General features: G+C 34.7%; 3 protein-coding genes across 3 annotated transcripts; all 3 read left to right on the top strand.

Annotated features, from left to right (window-relative positions):
• The first annotated feature begins 1,445 nt into the window (after window positions 1-1,445).
• Window positions 1,446-5,931, top strand: LOC142528680 (ethylene-overproduction protein 1-like). The gene is made up of 4 exons (XM_075633774.1): window positions 1,446-4,135; window positions 4,383-4,674; window positions 4,763-5,072; window positions 5,316-5,931. Exons 1-4 carry the CDS (start codon window positions 2,091-2,093, stop codon window positions 5,564-5,566), a joined length of 2,898 nt encoding a protein of 965 aa, XP_075489889.1. The 5' UTR covers window positions 1,446-2,090; the 3' UTR covers window positions 5,567-5,931.
• Window positions 5,932-6,998: 1,067 nt separating this feature from the next.
• On the top strand, window positions 6,999-8,443 carry LOC142528535 (protein NODULATION SIGNALING PATHWAY 2-like). The gene is made up of 3 exons (XM_075633581.1): window positions 6,999-7,008; window positions 7,241-7,562; window positions 7,645-8,443. Exons 1-3 carry the CDS (start codon window positions 6,999-7,001, stop codon window positions 8,441-8,443), a joined length of 1,131 nt encoding a protein of 376 aa, XP_075489696.1.
• A 2,174-nt stretch (window positions 8,444-10,617) lies between these two features.
• On the top strand, window positions 10,618-13,609 carry LOC142529124 (small ribosomal subunit protein eS4x-like). The gene is made up of 5 exons (XM_075634523.1): window positions 10,618-10,768; window positions 11,475-11,552; window positions 11,737-11,917; window positions 12,183-12,280; window positions 13,013-13,609. Exons 1-5 carry the CDS (start codon window positions 10,766-10,768, stop codon window positions 13,445-13,447), a joined length of 795 nt encoding a protein of 264 aa, XP_075490638.1. The 5' UTR covers window positions 10,618-10,765; the 3' UTR covers window positions 13,448-13,609.
• Window positions 13,610-15,325: the final 1,716 nt, after the last annotated feature.

Below are 15,325 nucleotides of genomic sequence, written 5' to 3'. Positions count from 1 at the left end.
CGAAACACCATGTTTTAAAAGTAAATAGCAAACATAACATTTAAGATACATTAAGAATTAAAATAGTTAAATGATCATGTAATTTTGGTCATTTTGTGTTTTCGATGATGTAATTATTCAATTTTGAGTTTTGTTCATGTAAGTTTTTTTTTTAATTTTTATTAATTTTTAATGAAATGCTGACATAACGTCGAAAAATACTGATTTGTCTGGGGACTACCACATCAACACTCAATAAAGAAAATGACTTATAACCAAAACATAACCTGATTTATGTGACCAAAATAAAATAAAATAAAAAACACAATTTTACATGACCATGTTGGCTATTATCCATATTTGAAATTACCATCACAAGTACAACATATGAAAAAGTAAATCTATGAGAAGACTATAACAAACAATTGTAACCAAGAAACTATAATATCCATTGGTTATTCAATTTACCGCATACCTGATTTATTTTAATGTGTATCAAAGTATTTCGAACCAGAGTTTTCAGAACAAGAATTGATCGGTCGGTTTGATCGGAAACCAACCACGAGTTCAGTCTGAATATCGTCCAAAAACCGTCATATAAATTTTTTTATACACAATAGATAATGTGAGAGATGTATATTATGTTTAAATTATATTATAATTATATTATTATTTTTATCATCCTAGTCACAATCATTCGCAACAGCCAATAAGTCTCCAAAATTTGACGAGCTTTTAGCTTTCCGTCTCGTTTAAGGGCAAAAATTTGTGTGAGACGGTCTCACAGATCAGTATTTCGTGAGACAGATATCTTATTTGGGTCATCCATGGAAAATATTACTTTTTATGCTAAGAAGTATTACTTTTTATTGTGAATATCGGTAGGGTTGATCCCGTCTCACAGATAAAGAATTGTGATACCAGCTCGCAAGAGACATACTCCTCGTTTAGGACTGAGGTTTCGCTTCTTCTCTGAAAAATATACATCTATCACATTATCTATTGTGTATAAAAAAAAACGAATGATATTCATTAATATGCAAAATTAGGATTTCTATTTTACACTAATCTAATACTGACTAAATAAATTGATTATTTTATTTAATCAAAAATAAAATGTGATAAAATCAAAGCTCTAATAAATTTTAACATAATTGATAATTTCGTATTCTCTTGTGATATTAATATTAAAAATGTAAAAATATAGATAAACATAAAAAAAGATTATTTTATTAGAATACGATGATTATTAATGATATAAAATTTACTAAAATTAAACTGGTCCATAATGTTAGTGCACACCTATTTTGTTTTTGGTTTTGAAAGGTCCACACCGACATATTATGTTTCTAAACAAGGGCCTCGTTGTCAAAGCCCAAAATCAAAAAATCAGAGTACGATAAGAGAAAATGGGCCAACATTTCAGCCCACTTATTTCATCGGCACAACGTTGTCGTTTCTAAAAGTGGTGCCACCCCATGTTCTTGTCACCCGCGATCCCGCCATCTCTCCCCCATGGATCATTCGCCCCAACTCATTTAATCAACAGAGGAGTTGCACTCCACGCGCGAAGGATGGAGGTGTCCAAAAATCATCGTATGTTATTCCCCGAAAGATACGGGACGGGAAATGTGAAAAAAATTATTGCAACACAGCTTTTTCTCTTCAGCGGCTCTCCATTCCTAACGGGTGAAATAATAAATCGGGGACAGCTCGAAGAAAAGAGACAGCTTTGTTAGTTAAGAAAGGGAGAAAAAGAGAAAAAAAATTGTGGATATATGCGTATATAGATACATAATTTATTCATAGAGAGGTGAGAGAAGAGTGGCCGTTGAGATTAACGGCCGCCACCGCCGCTGTCCCTCCTATCAGCAATCATCAAGTACCATATTTTTTTTACCAAACCCATAAAGAAAAGGAGAAAATAATAGAAGGAAATTGCTTTCAGAATCAATTTTTGTTTTTCCGAAGTTTTTGGCTTCCCTGATCAACGGTGCGAAAGTTTGCAGGTGTGGAGGATTTGATCGTTTGGTATTTGGTTCCTATTAATGTTTTCTTCTCTTTTTTCTGGTTTATTGTTTACGTTGTAGGGTTGTATTTGATTGAGGAAAATGCAGCAACATATTTTCAATTCGATGCGTAGTTTGAATATGGTAGATGGATGCAAGGGGACCCAATTGTGCGCCATCAACTCCAGTGTCAGCGGCGGAGCAGCCGCTGGAACTGGTGTGGGAGAAAAGTTCTTTCAGCATTTGCAAGAGCATTTAAGGGTAAATTCGATTAGGTCGAAATCCCATCGACATAATCAGAGTTTATCTCAAGGTAATAATGGGAATACAAGTGTTTTAAAGGAGGCCTTATCGGTTTACGGGCTTCCTCAGATAGATTTCATCGAACCCAGCATTGATCCTTGTCTTAAATTTGTTGATAATGTGGAGATTTTAGCTGATGTTTATCGGAAACTTGAGAAATGCCCTCAATTTGATAGATCTGGTGTATATATTGAACAATGTTCGATCTTTAAGGGCTTGCCTGAACCGAAATTGTTTAGGAGATGCCTTAGATCAGCTAGACAACATGCGGTTGACGTCCATTCTAAAGTTATTCTTTCGTCTTGGTTGAGGTTTGAGAGGAGGGAGGATGCATTGTTCGGAGTATCGGCCATTGATTGTTGCAGGTGGAGCATGGAGTGCCCGAGGAGTTCTTTGCTTTCAGGATATAATCCCGAATCTTCAAACGACCCTTGTTCATGCCCCAGAGATTTTGAAGAAGGTGAGAAAATAGAATCAGATGTAGAAAATCAAGAATGTTCAATTTCAGTGGGTCAAGATTATGACATGGATGATGATGATTATGATATATGGTTTTGTATCGGTGATGATGAGATCAAATGTAATAGGTTCAAATTTTCCTCTCTTTCAAGACCTTTTAAAACAATGTTATATGGTAGCTTTATTGAATCACGGAGGGAAAGAATATATTTTTCACAAAATGGGATTTCTGCAAAGGCTATGAGAGCCGCCGAGTTATTCAGCAGGACAAATAGGGTGGATTCATTTGATCCAAACGTCGTTCTGGAGCTACTATCTTTGGCTAATCGGTTCTGTTGTGATGGAATGAAATCATCCTGTGATGCATATTTAGCGTCTTTGGTCAATGATATGGATAATGCTATGATTCTTATCGAGTATGGGCTAGAAGAGGGGGCATATCTCTTAGTGGCAGCTTGCTTACAATTAATCTTGAGAGAACTCCCAAATTCATTACAAAATCCAAATGTGGTGAAGCTTTTTTGCAGTTCCGAGGCTAGGGAGAGATTAGCACTTGTGGGACATGCTTCATTTTTGTTATACAATTTTCTTAGCCAGGTATCCATGGAAGAAGACATGAAATCTAATACAACGGCGATGCTTTTGGAAAGAAAAGGCGAATGTGCTACCGAGAATTGGCAGAAGCAACTTACTTTTCACCAGTTGGGTTGTGTCATGCTCGAAAGAAAGGAATATAAGGATGCCGAGAAATGGTTCGAGGAGGCTGTTAACTTGGGTCACATTTATTCTTTAGTCGGCGTGGCACGAGCCAAATACAAGCGTGGTCACAAGTTCAAGGCATACAAATTGTTGAACTCCCTCATTTCTGACTATACTCCCACCGGGTGGATGTATCAAGAGCGATCTTTATATAGCAGCGGGAAAGAAAAGATGATGGATTTGAATACAGCAACAGAATTGAACCCAACCCTTTCGTATCCCTACAAGTATAGAGCTGTCGTAGTGGCGAAGGAGGATAAACTGGGCACTGCCATATCTGAGATCAACAAGATCATTGGTTTTAAGGTATCTCCCGACTGCCTCGAGCTTCGAGCTTGGTTATTGATTTCCCTCGAGGATTATGATGGGGCTTTAAGAGATATTCGAGCTCTTTTGACGTTGGATCCCAATTATATGATGTTTCATGGGAAATTACATGGTGATCAATTGGTCGAACTTTTATGCCATCATGTGCAACAGTGGAGCCAAGCTGATTGCTGGATGCAACTTTATGACAGATGGTCTTCGGTAGACGATATTGGTTCTCTAGCTGTTGTTCACCAAATGCTGGCCAATGATCCGGGAAAGAGCCTTTTACGATTTCGCCAATCTCTCCTTCTCTTGCGGTAACTGTTGTAAATGAAATGAATTCCTTTTTTTTACCCAAAGCTCGATCCTTTCGAATCATATTCTGATCATAAGCATGTATTGCAGAATGCTTTTATGGACGTTTGATTTTCTGAAGTTTCATCTTTGATTCTTTATGAGAAAATGTGATTTTGGCAAAGTAGTTCCTTTCCATCAGATTTTTCTATGGTTTAATCTCTCTGATTTGTATTACTGATTTGCTGAAAAGTAGCTCATATATTGTAGATTAAACCGCCACAAGGCAGCAATGAGAAGTCTCAGAATGGCCCGAAATCACGCAATGTCTGAGAGCGAAAGACTTGTATACGAAGGTTGGGTTTTATATGACACCGGCTATCGTGCAGAGGCGATAACAAAAGCCGAAGAATCTATCGCTATTCAGAGATCATTCGAAGCCTTTTTCCTTAAAGCATATGTACTATCTGAAACCACGAGAGATCCAAAATCTTCATTCTATGTCATCGAGCTTCTAGAAGAAGCTCTCAGGTGTCCATCTGATGGCCTCAGGAAAGGTCAAGTAAGTATTCTCTTCCACTAGACGAAGTCGTCGTCATTTTTTATAGGCTAGGCAAAAATATTAGCAACCTAATGTTATTACTGTGCAGGCTTTAAGTAATCTGGCAAGCGTTTATGTAGATGTCGATAAGCTAGACCATGCTGTCGATTGCTACATGAATGCATTGAACATTAAACATACAAGAGCACATCAAGGTCTGGCACGTGTATACCATCTCAAAAATCAGCGTAAAGCTGCATATGATGAGATGACAAAGTTAATTGAAAAGGTGCAATACAATGCATCGGCATATGAGAAACGTTCAGAATACTGTGATCGAGAGATGGCCAAAAGTGATCTTGGCATGGCAACACGACTCGATCCGTTAAGAACGTATCCATATCGATATCGTGCTGCAGGTAAGTTCTCGATAGTTTATATCCTAAACAATTTTACACACCTCTCAGTTAGATGCTTAAGACCAGTGTCCCTTTGCCACTGTGTGAGGTCGCCTTAATGTACTCTGCGGAGAGATACTTGCTCGTATAAATTCCAAATAAATAAAGGGATTTCTGGGATGTATATCAGGCCCGCCCCCTGTTAAGTTTTCCCTTTGTTCTGCTGCTTTATGATGCGACTAAGCATGGATTTGTTGTATTCAGTTTACATGGATGACCACAAGGAAGCAGAAGCAATTGCAGAGCTTACCAAAGCCATAGCATTCAAGTTGGACCTACAACTACTCCATCTTCGTGCAGCGTTCCATGATTCAATGGGTGACGTCTCATCCACCCTCCGAGACTGTGAGGCAGCTCTTTGTCTCGATCCTAACCACGCCGATACAGTTGAACTTTATCGAAAGGCACAGGAACGTATCCACGAGCAAGACCAAAACGGTCAGAGGGAAAAATAGATAATTTTGATTCTTGTTTCTCTCTTGTGCTGTTATAAATGTGATTTTCGACGTAGGGTCGTGACCATGCAACATTTTTTATGTTTTCATTTTTTCGGCAGCGAATGAACCAAGGTCGAATTGGTGTGCAGAGCCCTGTTGAGAGATGATTCAGTTAGCGAGAATAATAAATGGAATATTCAATGGCGCCAAGGAAAAATGGTTGATTTTATATTTCTGTGCAATATAGTTTGATTGTAGTTGTATATATAGCTCTATACCATACAGCAGTTGTTTAAGACAACTGATACATACGTGCACTTCTGCGTGAATTGTTGTATTTTTGCTGAGTTTGTTTAAATGCAAAAGAATTGTCTTTTTCATTTATTTTTCTTGCACGTTCCACAAAAATTAATGAACCTGTGGACCATCTTCCGGTTATACATATCCCAAAGAATTCATTATATATTTAAGGTACGTAGAATTATTGTAATAATTCATTTAATTTATAGTTGTTTAGAAGATTTTATTTAATACTTATTTCATAATAACAGAAAGGCTAAAATCAGATGCAAGACATGGGGTGATTTAAATCTTCCAAAGTAACAAAAATAGTGAAGAACAAACATTCGGCCTTCAAGAAATCAACTGACCAATCATTTTAAAACCAAAATAAGAATCAAAATTATGCCTTTTTGAAATCTTTGTGGAACTAGCATATACTGTTTGGAACGTTGTATGAACAAACATTAAAGACAAGTGAGTTAATGTAATTTTAAAAAAAAAAAAAAAAACAATGTGTGACACACGAATTTAAAGACTAAATTAAATAGTGGGTTTCAACATCTGTGCATCTTTCAGTTAGTATAGAAGTACAGATAAGCTTACTACTAATTTGTATTTATTCTTGATATCCATGCATCATGGAGATTTGCTATAAATAGAAATTAATTAATATATTTTTTTCTCTTTCGTCTTACTTATTAAACTTTTTTCCCTCTGTCCACAAGGCAAAGGAACAATTTTGCCAATAAAGAATGAACCAAACTTCTCCATCAAGCAAAGCTACTATTGTCGTCTGTAACTTGAAGAATTCTTTTATAAGATATTATGATTATTTTGAGGAATTAATTTTTTTTGAAATTTACAAAGAAAAGTTAAGGAAATATCTCTTGATTTGAAAAGGAAAATCAAACGTAGATTATGCAGAAATAAAAGTAATTTTTAGTTAATAAATATTTTTACATTTTTATTTACATGTACTAATCTACATATAAATATATTGATGATTTTCTTAATTTTTATTTTTATGTTATGTGATTATAGTTTTTTTAGTAACTAAAGTTTTTTTTTTTAATAAAAATGAACTTTAGATAAAAGATCAAGTATCAAATAGATACATACAGGAAGCGACAACTATTAATAAACTTGTTTATAAATAACCAATCGATAAATGAATATCGGTACTTTATGTTAAAAAAAAAGTATAATAAATTAAATTTAAGGCGTGACATTGTTGATTGATTATTGGGACAATGGAGTATTAAGAAAGAAGACTTGGAAGGGATCTTAGCAATAAATAAACAAACTTGTCATCATCATACGAGATCAATGAACTAGTGTGTCTTCTTCATATATACTATATACATATATGTCATTATCTGTAATCGAATTAATTCCTTCTTATTAAAGTAGTACTGTTGCCACAGATTTGCACTCTACTCTGTACTCTGAGGACAATCAACAAGATATCGCAAGATGATATTGGAACCACCTTTTCTGATGATTTTCCCGATCTTCAAGATTTATATGGTGAATTTGATGAAGATGATACTAAAGGCTACTTGTCTTCGTCGCTTACAATGGAAGAAAATGAATGGAGTCCTTGCTTTTCCTTGAAATCTAGCAAGAATTCAGAAGCATGTTTGTTAGTGGATGAAATAAATCTGGATAAAGAATCCAGTCTTCTTCACCTACTAAAGGCTTATGGAGAGGCTGTTGAGAAGGGCGAAAGTGAGTTAGCTATATATGGTGATCATCGAATCCATAAACGAAAAAAGCAGCCTCATGGGAAGCACCTTATAACGTTTTTCGTATAGCCTATTCCGATCCAGAGAAGATTGCGGTGAATACTTGAGAAAAGAGTCGAGTGAGAATTTTGTGGTGGCATTCAACTTGTTCTATCAAGCCTTGCCTCTTGGAAGATTTGCTCATTTTGTTGCCAACTCGGAGATCCTGGAATCAGTATCGGATTATGTAACAACGATTCATGTAGTAGATTTTGAGTTGGGACAAGGGGTTCAATGGCCACCTATGATCGAAGCCTTGAGTCAAAAGCACAAGAAGCTGAGACTAACATCCATAAAATCAGAAGATGGATGCTTTCCTTCATGGGATTTTAGAAAAACAAAGAAATGGCTCCTGGATCATTCAAGAAAATATGGTCTAGAACCCCAGATCGAAGAAAAGAGTATTGAGGATCTTGCGAGTGAGCTTATGAGAATGAAGAAACGTGGACGAGGCGAAGAATGGCTGGCGTTCAATTGCATGGTGGGACTTCCACACATGGGCAGGAAACCAAGACATTTAGCAAAGAAGTTTCTAGAGATGGGCAAGGATTTACTTGCCAATTTTGCAGGAATTGTAATTATTGGTGATGAAGAAGTGGAGGATGTGAACACTTGTACTAGTTTCAGTTCATTTTTTGACAAATTTGTGAGACACCACAATGCTCTCTATGAAGCTTTAGAGAGCAGTTTCTCGGTTGATTTTGCAGAAGCAAGAACAGCCATTGAAAGTCTTTTTCTTGGGCCGAAGATCGATTTGTTTTCTTGGTATAAACTCTGGGAAGATATTGCAAAAGGTTGTGATCTTGGAGTGGGAACCGAGTTGTCTTGAAGCTGAGTCGAGTAAGCTTGGTTGAAGCGAAGCAAATGGTTAATGAAGTAGAGAGTTCGTACAAGGTCGAGAACGGGTGGATGAGGGAAAACGAGATGATTTTGAAATGGAAGGATGGTCCATTGGCAAGAGTTTCGAAATGGATGTAAAAATTTAGGAAATCAGTAGCATTTTAAAAATAAATTCGATAGATGTATGCAGGTGATTGGGTGATTCGGAACTTTGAGAAATTTTAATAATAATAATAATATAAAATTTCAAAGAAACCGACCTTTGAGAAATTTTAATCGACAGTCAGATGTATGCACGTGATTGGGTGAAACGGAATAAAGATAAACAGCATGCAGCTAACGTGGAACTCTGTGAAAGACCATCTCCCCCTGTTTATAAATTATATATATCGTCCCCTCCGATCCACTCGTGAAACTGAAGAATAAATACTATATTTGATCGGAAAGATTGGAGAAGAGAAGAGAAGAGGAAGCTAGAATTAATCAGGAATGGAAGATAGGGTTGAAGGTCTACTCGGGGACGAAGAACAAGAGCAGCAGCATCATGCAAGCGGTGCTGGGGTGATAAGCGATTTGATTTCTGCTTTTGTTTCGAAAAATAGCGCCGAAGAGGAGGAACCAAAAGATGGGAAACTTGAAGAAAATGAAAAATCCCCGTCAGAAGAAGAAGGCGGCGGCGGTTTATTCGATGATCTCGTTGCTGACTTGACGACGCCGGAGATTGCGGTGGCAGCTCCACCGAATGACGAGGCTTCGATCTTGATTCATTCAGTAATTCATGAGTGAATAGCCAGGAATAATTATGTGTATATACATACGATCTGATCTCCCTGCCATGTTTTTGAAGGCCGTAGATGAATATGTGTATATAAGTAATTGATTCGTATTATAATTAATATTTTACTCCAATAATTCATGGTCAATATCAAGCATAGCAATGGGATTTCAAGTCTCTAAAAATAGAGTTACTACGTTTGAAATTATTCTATACAAAAATTTATACAACCGTCTCACGGATCAATTTTATGAATCATGAAAAAATATTATTTTTTTACGTCAAAGTATAAAACACATCAACTCATTCATATAATTCAAGGAGTCTCGCATAGTGTCCTGCTCATTATTGTATAGGGCCATTGCTTTCACTTAACAAAGGACGTGAAAAATTAACATTTAAGCAGAAAATATGCATTAGTATTTTCCATAGGTAACCTAGCCAACCTTTTGAATGTTCGGGGTATCACCTAATATTGAAAAACAAGCTAAATTACAAAATATTTGTTCTTAATTAATTTTTTGAACTTTGGATAACAAATATGTGAATTTAGGAATCTAGTTGAGTTTCTTTTGAATATAAAAAATAAAACTAAAATCAGACCCAAAACTAAAATCACAAAAACTCTTATAACACCGTCTCGTGAGTAAATTTTGTAAGAAAAATATCATATCTGACTCAATCTATGAAAAATATTACTTTTTATGCCAAAAATATTACTTTACATTCTAAATATAGATCGAGTCGATCTGTCTCATTAATATGAATATGTAGGACTGTCTCAGAAAAATCTAGTCAACTAAATCTGCTTTTATCTTTTGAATTCTGAAACGAGCAAAATATATTTTGGGACCAATTAAGTAAAAGATAGCCAAATAAACGATAATATGGTGATTAAATTAAATATTAGTCATTGAAATATTTTATAAGTTTGTTTAAAAATATATATTATAACCACATGCATATAAATATTGTTCATTTTATAAAAAAAGTCAGACTTATATTATATCGAGATTTATACAATGATTCTTAAACACAAAAAATGCAATACAAGAATTACATTTATCAAAATCTCACGATATAATTATTGTAAATATCGATGTATAATTTTATTCAAAAACTTATCCCCAACTATTTAAGCAAAAAAAAAATTTTAAGTTTCTTATGAGACGATCTCGCTGATTTTTATTCGTGAGATGAGACAACTACGTTTATATTTACAACAAAAGTAATAATTTTGACATAAAAAATAATATTTTTTTATTGAGAGACCAAAATATAATATGTATGTCATAAAATTGATACGTGAGATCGTTTCACGTGAAATTTTGTAAAAAGAAAAATGTGAAAAAAATAAAAAATAAATCCAAACCCCGACTAGAGTTCTGAAATTCCCAAAGCACCCCCGCACAAGGCTTCGGTCCCACATTTAAGAAAGAACTAGGTTTTATAAGATTTGAGCCTTCACAGCAGTCGAAAGAGGATTGAAGCTAGAAGACGCCGGCGGCGCTGTAGCTTGTCACAGCTGCTAACGAGATGGTCAGTTATATCGACGAGTATTTATATTATTTTCAGAAAATTTTGTTAACTTGTATGTGAGAATGATGTTATGCCTTGATTTTTACATATTTCTTTCCCCGTTGATTTTGAGGTGAGAAAATTAGAAATTCCGTTAAAGCTGCATTTTTGGACTCCGATGTACAGATTTCGGTTCTACGTTGTAGATCTAGGATTCTCTGTTGTGCTTTCTTTCGTAGTTTTGAATTTCTTTTTGTAATGTTTATCGTGAAACTGGCAAACTTGGTGGCTTAACGCATGGAATCCTTGTGTCTTTTAGAAATTATTGTGGCCATGTAAATCTAGGACCAAACTGTATCTCTTGTGAATCGTGAAAGAGCCATAAGTAGAAGAATGACAATACGTTAAACTGTAACTCTTGTGTTAGTGTTGAAACGTATTATTTTAATTTGTTATTGGAATATGCATCGACTTTCCCCATTATGACGAGGTAAATAGGCTGGGTTGGAAAAAAATTGCGGCTATTTGTATGTGAATGAAATGGTCTTCCTGTAAGTTTATCTTAAACTTATTCATTGTTCCACTGAAATGAAGCCCATCTTCGGTGCTTTGCTTTAACTTCAACATGATGTTATTAAAAAATTACAATTGAAGTTATTGATTTTTTTTCCATCTGTGATATTGTTAACCAGTGTCTTTTCTATTATTGCTGTTCAATTAATTACAGGCCAGAGGTTTGAAGAAACACTTGAAGAGGCTCAATGCCCCAAAGCATTGGATGTTGGACAAGCTTGGTGGTGCTTTTGTAAGTTACTCGTCCCCATTTATTTTTTGAGTTATTCTTTCTCCTTTTTTGTCCCATGTTTCTTTTGTTTGGACGTTGTGTTATCCTCCAACGTGTTTTGGTCAGATTACCAGGTTTCATAAATCTATATATATGTGTGTGTTTATGGTTGATTTTAATTTTATGCATATATATATATACTCAGGCGCCTAAGCCATCATCTGGGCCGCACAAATCTAGAGAATGCTTGCCCTTGATTCTTATCTTACGGAATAGGTTAAAATATGCTCTCACTTATCGTGAGGTCATTTCCATTTTGATGCAACGCCATGTGCTCGTTGATGGGAAGGTCAGGACCGATAAGACATATCCTTCTGGGTTCATGGGTATGCACTCCATACTGCAATTTAAATATTTTAGTGCCCTATGTGTTCCAACACGTGGTGTCTGGGGGATGAAGTAATAGGCGATTAGAAATTATATGCTCCGATTATGTATTTTCTGTTTCTGTTTCTGTTTCTGTTTGTAAAGAACAGTGCGTTCACCTTTGAAATGGATAGATATTTGTCTAGAGTTGTAACTTGACTGTTTTTGCTTTATCTAGATATGTTAATTAATTAACTGGTCTAATTTTATCATCCCTTTTTCTAGATGTTGTCTCTATTCCAAAGACCAATGAAAATTTTCGCTTGTTGTATGACACCAAGGGTCGATTCCGTCTTCACTCTATACGGGATGAGGAGGCCAAGGTCATTCTCTTTTTCCTTCTTTAGTTTTAGATGACTGTACTTCATTTGATATATTATCCCGAGATATGTGAATTTATTGGTACTTGTATGATCTAGATGCCAGTAAGTTTACTTGGCTTTTTTCTATTTATGGACGGAATTTAATCTTAAGCTCATTCAACGCTTGGGCCCCCAAATTTTGACTCATAAAAGATTATACTGATTTTGGTATACGATTGCAGAAACCTCAAACTAGATGAAATGTTTTTTTATCGGTAAATAAAATTTCATAGCTAAAAAATGTTTAAATACAAATACACCAGGCGTACTTGGGCAAACTACATCTCAACATAATAAGAAGAAAACAATAAAGTCTCGAGCAAGCCCAAGTCAGTCTGAAGCAAACAACCGCAACTAATAAAGAAAACTAATAGGTGCCATCAGAAAAAGCAATTAGAGGCAAGGAAACACAAAAATCTCGATCTTGTGAAAAATAGCATTCAAATGTTTTTTTTTATTTACCTGGTTGGGAGTTTATTTGTAGTTTTGAAAAATAGCATTCAAATGTTTTTTTTTATTTACCTGGTTGGGAGTTTATTTGTAGTTTTGGGATTAATTTGATGGTCAGATGAAACACAAACAATGTTCCAATACAGAGTCCGCAATTTTTTTTGTTTGGCGCAGATTTCTTTTTTGTAGTGTTGGTTTCTGTACATTATATGACTTTACGTTATCCTTTTTATGTCCCTGCAGTTTAAGCTTTGTAAAGTTCGTTCAGTTCAGTTTGGGAAGAAAGGCATTCCTTACCTCAATACATATGATGGAAGGACGATTCGTTATCCTGATCCGCTGATCAAGGCTAACGACACCATCAAACTTGACCTTGAAACCTGCAAAATTGTTGATTTCATCAAGTTTGATGTTGGGAACGTCGTGATGGTGACTGGTGGTAGGAACAGAGGACGTGTTGGAGTAATCAAGAACCGTGAGAAGCACAAAGGAAGTTTTGAGACTATTCACGTTCAAGATGCTACCGGGCATGAGTTTGCTACCCGATTGGCCAATGTTTTCACAATCGGTAAGGGGACAAAACCTTGGATTTCTCTTCCAAAGGGCAAAGGTATCAAGTTGTCTATCATTGAGGAGGCCAGGAAGAGGATTGCTGCTCAGTCTGCAGCAACAGCTTAGAAATCTTTATGGGAGCCTTTTAAGGTAGATTTGTTTCAGTGGCGGGACCTACACATGCAGATGCCTTCGTTTATTCTGCTCTATTTCCTTTGAAGAATTTAAGTTGTTCCCTTTGAGTTTTGACATTTTTATCTTCAGTTTGAAACGTTTTGTTGCTCTGGATATTTCTATGTTGGAATTTGATTAAGTGACGAGATTATGCGAATTATTTAGAAATTTTTACTGAAGGAAAAAATTATGTGAATGGAAACAATGCTAGTCTGTATTTTGACCACAACTCTGAAGGTTTGAGACTAGGGATGTCAATGGGTAGGGTATGGGTCGGATTTCATACATCCATCCTCATATCATTTATTAAATTCATCTCCATACCCATCGGGTATTGAATTTCATCTCCACACCCATCGGATTATCGGATACTCATACCCTACCAAAATACCCTATTATCGTATACAATTGAATTTTTTCAAATTTAAATTGTTTCAATAAAGTTATGAATATTTAAAAAATTATTTAAATGAACAATAAGAAATTATTAATGATAAAAATTTGCAAAATAAACTTTATAGAAAAAATAACAAAATATTAAAAATATTTTATATTATTAGTTGAACAACAAAATAAAGTATTTTTCAATTTTTAAACTCAAACATAAAATAAAATTTCCAATGGAGAAGATGAGAAATTGAATAAAAAATAAAAGAGTGGTAAAACCTTGAAACGTAAAAGTGAAAGGGAAGAGAAAAGAAAAAGTATCGATTTACTTGGATTTGAGAAGATGAATCTTTAATATAAATAAATATAATTACTATATATATACATATATACATACATATATATATTTATATATATTAATTTAAATGGGTATTCGGGTCGGGTGTTGGTCGGATTATATCAAACCCGCCTCCATACCCGAACCCGAAAATCCCCATACCCGATTACCCAATTATTTAATCGGGTCTAAAAAGCCCTCATACCTTCTTCTATTCGGGTCGGATATCGGATCCTCCAATGGGTTCGGAGGAAATTGCCATCCCTATTTGAGACCCCATTCCGACGTGTTTCTTTCGAGGGGCGGGGGTGTCGAACCTCGGTCCTTGAGTTTTCTTATAAAACCCAAATAATTTTTTTATGGATATTGAGAATAATGATGCATCATATAAAATAAATTGTCAATAATAATAATAGTAATAATGTAAACATTTTTAAATTTAAAAATTTATTAAAATAAATAATAATAATAATAATAAATAAATAATTAATTAATTAATATTACCAAAATTACGGATGGAGTCATGGACAATTTTTTTAAAACCAATATACCGATTTAATTCAAAATTTGGGTTTTTAAGAAAAAATGTTTTATTCGGTTTCCTTTTGAATACTTTTATAAAAGATTGGTAAAAATCGAACAAAGAGAGTTTTAAATAATATTAATATTTTCGGATTATTCAAAAGATTCAATTTAATTTTCATAAAAAGCTAAAAGCATTAGAATTTTATTTTAAAAAATCTATAAATAATTTTATTTACAAACTTTGTTTTATTCGGTCTGTTCGATATTTTATAAATAGAAATTAAATCGAATAAGCCAATTTAAAGATATGAAAACCAATTATATATGTCAAAATATATTTAAAGCAATTAAAATTTTATTTAAAAAACTCAATATGATTCCGTAAAATAAACACGTTGGGGTGTTATTTTGGTAAATTTTATTTAAAATAACAAAAAAACCTACCCTTGATTTATGACACCCGAGCCAAAATTCCCCGCCGTCAGATCGTGCGAACCCTAACCCTAATTTCGACATCAGACCCTCTATAAATTGGGGACTTTTCCACCGCCGATCCATCCCCAGGCTCCAGCCTCACCTCT

This window comes from Primulina tabacum, chromosome 16, assembly GCF_025594145.1.
Source record: "Primulina tabacum isolate GXHZ01 chromosome 16, ASM2559414v2, whole genome shotgun sequence".
NCBI lineage: Eukaryota > Viridiplantae > Streptophyta > Magnoliopsida > Lamiales > Gesneriaceae > Primulina > Primulina tabacum.
The sequence above is the reverse complement of the archived record's forward strand: the minus strand, read 5'-3'. Positions and strand labels throughout refer to the sequence as shown.

Coding starts and splice junctions, on each gene's coding strand:
- LOC142528680 (XM_075633774.1), top strand. CDS start 2,091: ATGCAGCAACATATTTTCAATTCGATGCGTAGTTTGAATATGGTAGAT. Junction 4,136..4,382: donor CAATCTCTCCTTCTCTTGCG/GTAACTGTTGTA, acceptor CATATATTGTAG/ATTAAACCGCCACAAGGCAG. Junction 5,073..5,315: donor ATATCGATATCGTGCTGCAG/GTAAGTTCTCGA, acceptor TGTTGTATTCAG/TTTACATGGATGACCACAAG.
- LOC142528535 (XM_075633581.1), top strand. Junction 7,563..7,644: donor GTTGAGAAGGGCGAAAGTGA/GTTAGCTATATA, acceptor TTTTTCGTATAG/CCTATTCCGATCCAGAGAAG.
- LOC142529124 (XM_075634523.1), top strand. Junction 11,918..12,182: donor ATATCCTTCTGGGTTCATGG/GTATGCACTCCA, acceptor CCCTTTTTCTAG/ATGTTGTCTCTATTCCAAAG. Junction 12,281..13,012: donor TACGGGATGAGGAGGCCAAG/GTCATTCTCTTT, acceptor ATGTCCCTGCAG/TTTAAGCTTTGTAAAGTTCG.